This window comes from Pelobates fuscus, chromosome 3, assembly GCF_036172605.1.
Source record: "Pelobates fuscus isolate aPelFus1 chromosome 3, aPelFus1.pri, whole genome shotgun sequence".
Lineage (NCBI taxonomy): Eukaryota > Metazoa > Chordata > Amphibia > Anura > Pelobatidae > Pelobates > Pelobates fuscus.
The window spans coordinates 55565044-55576079 of record NC_086319.1 but is presented as its reverse complement, the minus strand read 5'-3'; the positions used below and the strand labels follow the sequence as shown (position 1 = coordinate 55576079).

General features: G+C 39.6%; 1 protein-coding gene across 2 annotated transcripts in view; it reads right to left on the bottom strand.

Moving 5' to 3' along the window:
- Positions 1–2439: 2439 nt before the first annotated feature.
- Positions 2440–11036, bottom strand: part of USP44 (ubiquitin specific peptidase 44) — a 54301-nt gene continuing 45704 nt past the window's right edge. The window contains exons 3-6 of one of the 2 annotated variants that reach the window (XM_063447087.1): positions 9622–9820; positions 5368–5476; positions 4186–4391; positions 2440–2981 (exon numbers count right to left, since the gene is read on the bottom strand). In XM_063447087.1, the coding sequence (XP_063303157.1) occupies positions 2803–2981; positions 4186–4391; positions 5368–5476; positions 9622–9820 (693 nt within the window). In that variant the 3' untranslated portion in view covers positions 2440–2802. The remainder of the gene's footprint in view (positions 2982–4185; positions 4392–5367; positions 5477–9621; positions 9821–11036) is intronic. The other variant, XM_063447088.1, reaches the window with a different exon arrangement.

Genomic DNA, 11036 nt, shown 5'->3' with positions numbered 1-11036 from the left:
TTTACTTATCTTCTTGTATTCCCTTTGCAAACAGTATTGCATTTGGATACCAGTTTAAATCACCAGATGTCTTTATTATTCATATGCTTCATTTCTATATTTATCTTGATTCATTATTTAATTTTTACCATTTATTTTCCATCCATTTATATTTTTGTCTGAACACAACACAGTGACAGTTACTCTATGAAGTCTTTGGATATTCATTAATAGTTAACCATAGAGGGTTTTTTAGTTTTTTTATTCCGTGTGTTATAACTGAAGTGCTCTATGTTCAATCTATGACTTTTTCCATGATAAGTGCAGGATAGAGTTAATAATTAGCACTATAAGGCAGGACTATTGAAACCCTGATCGTATAAGGCAGGACTATTGAAACCCTGATCGTACGAGAAAAGTACGGGCCTTTGAAGTAATGCTGTCATCACGAAACGCGTAAGGCAGTGTATTCACACTTACAGATCGGTGAGAGACCTGGCACGCAGTGGAATGCATAGCAGCAGTTTGTGAAACGTATGCTGTTTTCCATCATTCGGCGGTGAACTGCAGTATCCTTCGAATGCCTCCCTTAAGCCGGCTGGGGTTGTAGGACGAAAGAGACACTACGGAACGAACACCCCCCCCCCTTTTTTTTTTGGGTGCAAAACCTGCAGTACTCTTGTCTGCTGCATGTGCAAACCTTTCCCTTCTACGCCTATGTGGCTGCCCAATCACAGCATCCCCAACGCAGCTCACTGAGAAGTCTTTCCAAGGAAGGTGCTCTGGGCAATAACTGCCTCTTGAGTTTAGCTCCACTGAGCTAACCAAACCAGGAAGTACCATTAGCTCGTCTGCTTGGAAGAAAAGGGGTGTAAACCAGTTAATTTAAAAACCAAATGCCAATTTCTGTTGAAATCTGCACTTTTTGCTAAATTAAAAACAGTAGAACACACTTAATACATAAAACTTTTCAGCAAGTAAGTGCTTTAGGGGTCTGGAGTGTTCCTTCAATGGTTCAGCTAAGTCATTGTTTTCCCTATTTATGTATGCCTGTACATAACCAGATGTACAAACATCAAATGCATTTAGGTATTATGGAGTCACACGTTTATCCGGCTACACAGATCTCATGCCCATGTATTTATCTTGTGATGGATAAAGTCATGTTCGTGCAATGAATTACAATACAAGTGTTTTCAGTGGACAGAACACTAAAGAAGGCATTCAATGTAGCCATACGTAAAGGAACCCTAACATGTTTCCTGACCCTATAGTGTTAAAGCCCCCCTTAAATATAGTAAAATCTTTATTCCAGTCTGCTTATGCTGGCCCTGCTCTGCCTCCTTGGCTGACATCAGAAGTGATGATCTTAGCCAATCACAATGTTTTCCAATAGGAAAGCCTTGGATTGGGTGAGATTGTCAACTCTAGTTATCACAGCCAGGGTGGCAGGCCAGGGGCCAGAGCCAAAGCCACCCTGGCCAATCAGCATCTACTCAGAGATACATTTAATCAATACACCTATATAAGGAAAGTTCAGTGTCTCTAGGCTCTTATGTAAACACTGTATTTTCCCCCAAAACACATTGTTTACTGTAAAAAGCCTGCAGGGACATACTATACTCACCAGACCATTAAGCTGTAGTTGTTCTGGTGACTGTAGTGTCCCTTTGATATTTATTCACATATAATTGGTTAATAATGTAGAATTTACTATGTGTGTCTAGAATGCAGTAATGGTATTGTTGATCTTTTCAATAAGCTAGTTTGTAAAGTCTCTGCAAACTAAACTGGTTTCACTACAGGAAAGAATCCAAAGCCAGGGACTGTATGGTCCCAAAATCCAGACATTTATACTTTACAAATCACTTTACATGAAGAAAACACAAGACATAGTCTTGATCACACAGTATATATCCCACACTTGTTATCTGTATTTTTGGTTTGGGATCTAGAGAGCAATATTAGACTTGTTTGGAGCCAACAAAGAAAGTATTATTCATTATTTTCCCATTTGTTTGTGTGTCTGGAGGGGTGCTAGGCGTCTACACATGCCGTTTTTATACTCTTGCAAGTTCCACCGCTCTTTTTGTGGTCTTATAATGGAACCTGCATTTCAATAAATTTTACGAGACATCTAGTAGTATATTCTATATAAATATCACATATAATTCACTGTGCGCACCATCTAATGAATTGCTCATGCACATTTTGTAACACTACATCTCCAACCACTACTTATTGAAGAAGCCCGGTAAAAACATGAAACACCACTGACAGAAACACAGGTTCACACAAACAATGAAAACAAAAAGGGGAAAAACTATAAAACCAAAATCCAGAAAATGTAAATATATCACAAATACTAAAGTCTACCTGAGCAAAATAAATAAATCACACAGGAAGATTAAACGAATACGTATGTAAAATGTGTTTTGTTTAAGTTATCCATTTCCAATATACAAAATGTTAAAATCATTTTATTCTATTTTTCAGAGTGCTTAATTCCATACAAAAAAGTATAAACATATTGTACATTAAACAACAGATTTTCTTACAATCTTGGAGCTTACAAGAACTTTTGATTCTGCTACTTTAAGTACTGTTAATTAATTTCATCCTCCATAAACACTGCGTGATATCGAGTGAGCTATGGCAGCCCCATCACACAGCTCAGCAGTGTAGAATGGTCGTCTTCTGTTCTCTCTACGTAAACAAGTAACAGAAGGTATATACACGTACAAGAGAAGATGGCTGATCTGACAGAACTCCGAGACACGGAGTTGCCTTTTTCCTTTTCATTTACTTGGGGTTATCATTCCCTCAGCATGGAGTGGACAGTGGGGAGCCAGACGGAGTGACATGTTCTAAAAGTCTACTAGACAAATGTCCATTCTCCTGAGTGACTCGCTGGGTATAGAATAAAATGTACGCTTGTGCCTTGCAGACCTCTTCCACTGAACATGTGTGAAGCTTTGAGTCATTGCAATGGACCCAGAAACCTAGAAAAAGATTGATACAGTTTTGTTACTTGAAATTAATTTGGCATTTAGTTGAATTACAACATTTACAAGCAGTTCTAGACTTTTTTATTTTCTTGAGAACTCTACATGACCGAGATTGAATATTCCTCAGAAGCAGTCTCTGGATTTACATCATAGGAAAGGTTTCCACTAATCTAGAATTGTTGAGAACTGAAAGGAAACAGCCAAGATGGAATGGTTATTTCTCATTTTGGCTTAATGGGACACTATAGTCACCAGAACAACTACAGCTTATTGAATTTGTTCTGGTGAGTAGAATCATTACCTTCAGGCTTTTTGCTGTAAACACTGTCTTTTCAGAGAAAATGCAGTGTTTACATTACAGCCTAGTGATACCTCCACTGGCCACTCCTCAGATGGCTGCTAGAGGTGCTTTCTGGGGCAGTGTTGCACAGTGAGCAGTACTGCCATACAGTGTCTCCACCCTCTGCATGCAGACACTGAACTTTCCTCATGATTCAATGCAGTGATTCAAATCATCTCTATGAGGAGATGCTGATTGGCCAGGGCTGTGTTTGACTTGTGTTGGCTCCTGATCTGCCTCATTGACATTCTCAGCCAATCATATGTTGAAGCATTGTGATTGGATCAGACCACCACTTCTGATGAAGTCAGCAGGCAGAGGCAGTTCACAGGCAGAAGCAGCAGCTTCAGACTTGAACACAAGTAAGATTTTACTATATTTAGGATGGCAAGGTAGGGCCAGATGGTGGTTTTAACCCTATAGTGTTCCTTTAAAATAAGTGATTCCCTTGTTAATCCTCAATAATTCTAGGTGTAGTGAAAATGGTTCTCTCAAAACAGGAGACTGCATTCAGATCACTTCTTTAAAAAGGTGAGTGGCTCTTAAAGGTGATTTGTCTCAATGCATTAATGTTGGTGCACAAAGCATACTGGGTTCTTCACAAAAGTAAAAATTGTTGGGAATTCAAAGTGAGTTTCAAATTTAAGGCCAAAGTAGCTGAATTGGATGTTCTAGTTTGGCTTTTTTGGCCTTCAATGAGAAATTCATTTTGAATGCTCACTTTAGTGGATAACTCTGAACTGAATTAAGTCAATGACAGGATGTAAATAGTTTGATGCCCTCGTTTATTTAACCAATTATTAAAGCACACAAAATATAAAACAAGAGCTTAAAATACCAAATATATGTATACTATACCTCCTTCTGGGTTGTAGCAAAAAGCTGTGTAATGCCCAGAACCAAATCCTTTCCCATGATGCATTACTACAGCAGACAAGTCATAAATAAAGCATTCAGCCCGCAGGGCTGAAGTAGATTCTCTGCAACAATAAGGCTCCATGTTCAGCATCTGGTCAAACTGGACATGGACCCCAATCTTCTCGCGATGGTTGCGACCTGACCACCTAAGAAAGAAAAGGGAAACTGATGTGTTAAATAGCATGGTTTGAACTTGATAAGAACATGTTTTAGCTACCAGATCCATCAGTTGAGACTTGAAACATTATAAATCATATCCCGGGGGTTGTGAAGTGTCACACAAAAACCATAACAACTGTGTACCACTGCAACAATTATAGTGTACAGAGTACCCTCAACCGGTCACCATGTGGTTTAAAACTACTGCAACGGGGAAGGGGGGTTTACCTCTTTTTAGCTTCAGATTATCCAAAGTTGTGCATGCAGATGCAGGAGCTCAGATCATCACTTCACACAGCCCAGCTTACAAAACTGTGAACCAGGCTTGAATAAACTGATAGCTGCTTGAAAATAAGTTCCACTTGTGCTAAACTATGAGTGGAACAACAGTTGGGGGTTAAAACAACCTATCCCATAAACCATGCTTGGCAGGAGTTTATGGGATAAATTCAGACACTGTACACCAGAAAAGAGATTCTGACTCTTGGAACCTTCTCTGGTCTGGAAGATTTATGTAATAAATAAATAAAAAATTGTTTAATTTTCAAATGTTTTAGTGGATCAAAGAAACACTACGGCGGTCGGAATCCAGGTTATATACTTGCAAAAAAACTATAACCCTAAAATAATATTGTTAAAGCCACAATCTGCCTCTAACAAGACACATTAATTTCCTTTGGGAAATTGCAAGACCTATGACTACTTCCCAGTTGCCCCAGGTAGAAACACCCACAATGCAATGCTTTGAGCATTCCCCCTCCCTCTCTACCTACTTCTCTGATCTACATATTGATAGGCAGAGAAGAGGATAAGCAAGTAGGGCAGTGGTGGGGCCTCGTGTTCCATTGCGGGTGTTTCTTCTTTCTGTTAAGAAGGACCTTATTGAATGCCCCAGATCACATCCCATAAATCAGAGACTTACTGACAGTTTCACACAGAGTAACGAGCCAATGAATGCATTACCTGAACCTCTTCAAGTGGAGTCGCAGGACCTGAGGTAATCGACAGACCATTAGCTGCTTCTGGGCTTCTGTAAGGACAACTGGTTTTGATGAAAATTTCCTGCGTTTGGCTGCAGCATATCAAGAACAACATAGAGAACTGCTTATTAGATTATCTTAGAAAGAAGCACTGGATTCCAGGCTCTGAGAGGGTTAATATGAGTGTTCTCTGCGGAATGTTAAACTCCTAGATATAGATAAAAAAAATATCTGCAGAAAGCCAGGTTAGCCTCAGAGTAATGAAAACAGAGGGTGAATACACTGTGAAAACAATGACAGAGGAGTTCTGGGGGCATCATAATGAACCACAACAGAAAGCCAAGATAGACATGAACTCACTCATACTCCCGTAATACTATATGTAACTATTCAGTCACCTGCTGGTGTTCACAAAGTGTAATTAAGATCTAGCTGGGCTGAGCCCTGAACCCGTAATCACATTTAGGATATTCCATGGAATCCTAATAATAATGGCTTCAACACCATAAGGACAACATAAAGAAAACGCTCCAACGTTCTGGTGTGAGCAGGGAGCAAACCCTGCTCCCAATATGGAAACCCAGGTATTAATCGATACCTTGGGCTCCCCTCTGTCAGTTAGACTCTTATTACGGACACAGGCTGTATGCAGAACTTAAATCAACTTAAACTCCGGTGGCTGAACATTCGGACTCAGTCACGGTGATTCTCAGATTCCCCACAATCTGAGGTATATCCCCAGGGTCTCCAGCAGGGAGAGACAATATGCCGGAGCTGCAGCTGATCTCACGCTCATGCTGCAATCACTCAGTAGATGGCGTTTTAGCTGGGAAATCCCTCTGCTGATATCAGCAAAAGGAATCCCTCTTAGTTAGTGTTATAGGGTAGAGTTAGCGCAGAGTAAGGGCCAATGATTCACGTTAGACAATTGCCTCTGGTGTTAAGGGGTTAAACAAGTTATTTAATGTAATCTTTAAAACCACATAAGTCGGAGTTCCTAAAATTGTTTAATATGAGATTTATGTTGTCTGTGATTAAGCTGCTCTTGTCTTGCTTCTCAAAACGCAAACATTTGTCAAACACTGTCTCTGTAAATATGTGCATTTACGGGAAATGCCCAGATCTTTAAAGTAATTGTAAATTGTGTTTACGGAGACAAGATCTGGGAATTACTGCACACTAAGCCATTAATACATGTGTTTACATGACAGAACCACTAGATGTCACCTGTTACTTACAGTTTGTGAATTACACATACTGCACTCATTTTAACATTAGTTTATGGTTGGAGTTATTAAGATTCCAAGTGTTCGATTACACTTTTTTTCCACAGAATGCAAAACACTTTAGTTTAAAGTGGGTCATTTCTTGGAAACGGCATACACCATTGATTAAAACATTAACTTTCACCTATATTCCTTATATTAACTTTATTTCATGTGATGCTCAGTTTACATTAGATAAATTACATCACAATCCGGTTGAGAGAAGGCAAATCCAGGGTACAGAGTACAAATGAGGAGGAAAAATAGAAACATGGTTTAATTTCTACACTGTATGCAGACTGTCCAGTGCAAAGGAAAAAAATTAAAAATAATAACTGTTAGGCGGAAATTAAAATTAAACAGAAATCCATACCTCCTGGAACTAGTACATTATTATTATTATAATTATATTGAGATAGCGCCAACAAATTCCATAGCGCTTTACAATAGTTATTAAAGATCGGGATAAGTGCTAAAATTCATGGGAAGTGACAATTCCCCTTTAATATTGCCTGCTACAGCACATGGAAATGTGACGACTGCCCGGCTCCCAAGTATAGCAAGGGTTAATCAGCAGATCAAAGCACCCGTAGTTTAACCCTCTATTCTGTGCTGGTTTACAGCTCCTTCCCCCCTCATTGGATAATGTGCAGAGTTTTATTCATTAAATGATGAACTGTAATTTAGCACAATTCACTATTTAATTAATAAACCTCAAAGAACAGTTCAGATTTGATACAATTTATAAGCGAGAGGAAGACTGGCAAATTATGTCTGCCCTATAAATCTGTCATTGCTGAGCTGTGTCGCTTTCTGCTCACAGGAGACGGATTTCGTTGTGGGTTGGGCTGCGATCCAGCATGGCAGCCATCATGTAAATAGAACACCAGACTACAGAGTTACAGCCTTCTAGCTTCTAATGTGTGTGAGCCTAGACTGCACTGACCCTGTAAACTAGCAGCACAATCAGATATCGGCCTGTTCTGCACATCCTCCAGTCTAACATGACATGGACACAGTCAAACACCACCGACAGATCCAGACATCTTGCTGTGTCAGTGCCACTTTCTAATTCACTGGGTCAGCCATCATAAACATTAACCCCATTTCATTCTCCCTATTGGTAACCAATTCCCTCTTTAACTGCTGACCTAGGGGTTCTGTTTTATTGCAGGTAAATTAATGAGTACACAGTGAGATCCAATCAAGGACATTGACTAAACACTGACTTAACACATTAAGTCCGCATTGCAAATCGGAGGCTAAAATAGCCGTGCTGCAATTATAGCCAATGGAGACATTTTTCCAAGTCAGTCATTTTGGCCTAATTTACCATTCTGATTTAATTCTCTAAAAGCTGCCATTTAGTAAATAACTGTGTGTGAGCCTCTTGGTAGACTTCTCCACACTGGTATTAAGGAGCCAGCTGTAACACTGAAATGTATCAGCTATTTATTCATAAACCACCTAAGCCTTCCCATCCACCATTAAAAAAAAAAAAAAAAAAAAAAGTTTTACTTGAGGATGCATGTTGTGGAAGCACTTAAAGGGACACTATAGTCACCAGACCAACTACAGCTTATTGAATTTGTTCAGGCTTTTTGCTGTAAACGCTGTCTTTTCAGAGAAAATGCAGTGTTTACATTACAGCCTAGTGAGAACTTCACTGGCCACACCTCGGATGGCTGTTAGAGATCCTTCCTGGGTCATGGCTGCCTAAAATGCATCCAAACATTCAGTGTCTCCTCCCTCTGCATGCAGACACTGAACTTTCCTCATAGAGATTTGTTGTTTCAATTCATCTCTATGAGGAGATGCTGATTGGCCCGGGCTGTGTTTGAATCATACTGGTTATTTCTCATTATGGCTTAATGGGACACTATAGTCACCAGAACAACTACAGCTTATTGAATTTGTTCTGGTGAGTAGAATCATTACCTTCAGGCTTTTTGCTGTAAACACTGTCTTTTCAGAGAAAATGCAGTGTTTACATTACAGCCTAGTGATACCTCCACTGGCCACTCCTCAGATGGCTGCTAGAGGTGCTTTCTGGGGCAGTGTTGCACAGTGAGCAGTACTGCCATACAGTGTCTCCACCCTCTGCATGCAGACACTGAACTTTCCTCATGATTCAATGCAGTGATTCAAATCATCTCTATGAGGAGATGCTGATTGGCCAGGGCTGTGTTTGACTTGTGTTGGCTCCTGATCTGCCCCTTTGTCTATCTCAGCCAATCCTATGGGGAAGCATTGTGATTGGATCACGCTACCACTTCTGCTGATGTCAGCAGGCAGGTGTAAAGTCTAAAGAAACGGTGACAAAGCCAGCAGCTTCAGGCTTGAATACAAGTAAGATTTTACTATTTTTAGGGAGGCATGAGGGGCTCAGGGTGGCTAGATGGTGTTTTTAACCCTATAGGGTCAGGAATACATGTTTGTGTTCCTGACCCTATAGTGCTCCTTTAACTTCCAGAATATATTTCCTCTCTGCTCCTCGCAACTACTTTACACAAACACGCGCGCACAAACACAATATTTACTTACACCCTAACCCTACATTTATACACACTAACTCTGCATTGCCACATTACGCCGACCATACAGTCAACACAGCCATAACAGTTCGCACAATTAGAATTCACTTAAATGCACTCTTTCATTCACACATTCTGACAGAGACACACACACAAAATAGAAACCTTTGCATTAACAGTCATTAAATACACAATTGTGTGGAAAGGGACGTATCTTGCTCGTTGCAGACATTCTGGGATACATCACGAACACATGCATTTGAGGTAACCCACGCTAGTACCATAGGCCTTAAAATTTATAAGTCAGGGTTCGATAATTAAATGTATTCTGTCCTATCCAGGGAATTGTGTGCTGCTGCAGCTGAATGTGAATGAAGAGGTACAGAGCTATGTTATGAAAACAGAACATTTCTGTGAATACATACTGCATCTACTCACTGTTGCACTGATCGCAGGCATAGATCTTCCCTTCTAAGGCCTCTGTTTCTGTGAATTTGGCCAGCATTTCTGTAAGCAAGCAAGGTCGCTGGGAGGCTGTCTCTTTGCAGTTGCAATGATATCTTTCAGGAAACTCCAGAGATAAGTCCCAGAATGGCTCAATTGTATTAGACTTATGGTCACAGGCAAGACATGTAACCTATAATGACATCGGTTTTCAATGGTTAGTGAAATCATCTAAACCAAACATGTTTTTATTGTTCTACAATGTATTTAAAGAATATATTTCAGAAAAACACATCTTGAGATGCACAATGCACTTCCCCATCCTTCTCTTTTTGTTAGGAGAAAAAAAAAATGTTTCCAGTGGGGAAAAGGGGCATTGAATTTCCATTTTCAAATAAATGTGTAACAGAAATATTTCACGGAGCCTAGCAGATATGATCACACTCGGAGAGCCAGTCTGCTGAGCATGACAGGAGTTTTACTCCAGCAAATGAATATCCAAATATGTTGAGAACCATAAGTGATACAGACACCAAACTTTAATAGATCACTAAGAACTTAAGGAACGATTGACAGGAAAACTAACATGCATATGCACTAGACCAATATATGTTTGATAAATATTACGTCTACCCAGCAACAGCATCATCTTTCGCCACCGGGGGCAGACTGCAACCGGCTGTATAAACACAGCTACACATTCTGTCTTTCATTGAAAAATGACAGCAGCCACTGGGGCTTTCTACAAATAGAATATTATCCCTAAAGCCTATGCAATACACTTTCTATATTAATAGAGATTCTAATGGCTGCAAAATAAATAAATTTTTCACCAAAGGTGAGAGTTTTATTAAAATATATTCTCATAGCACGAAATAAGGGTGAGAGTCTGCTAGAGAGCTCTGGGTTATTTGTTAAAAAGGAAATGCAGACAATCTATAAAGGAGATTGCATATGATAGGAAGAACAGCAAAATTATAATTTTTCCATGTGCGTTATATCGGCGTAAAGTTTGAAATGCGCTGTTTCGTGCATAATCCTGACATTAGCCATGAACTTCCTGTCTACTTAGCCATTAAACATAATAAAGTAAGCTATAAAAAATAAATACACGCGTCCTCCTTGGCAGATGGTGTAATGGTTGATTTTTATTAAAATAATAATGTACAAACCCTCTCCCCACCGGTGGTAGAGCAGTGAATGGACAGACAGGCTCTCAGTAGTAGCAGACTGATAGAATGTTAGGGTTCTAAACGCAGACAAGCCAGTTAGTCAGCATGCCTAATACACATATTATTACGCTGGCTTTATATATAACTGCATCTATGACTCCCTCATAAGGTAAACTAGTTACTAAACCTATTTGTTAAAATAACATATCCTCACGCAAGGATACCACAAAGCATGTA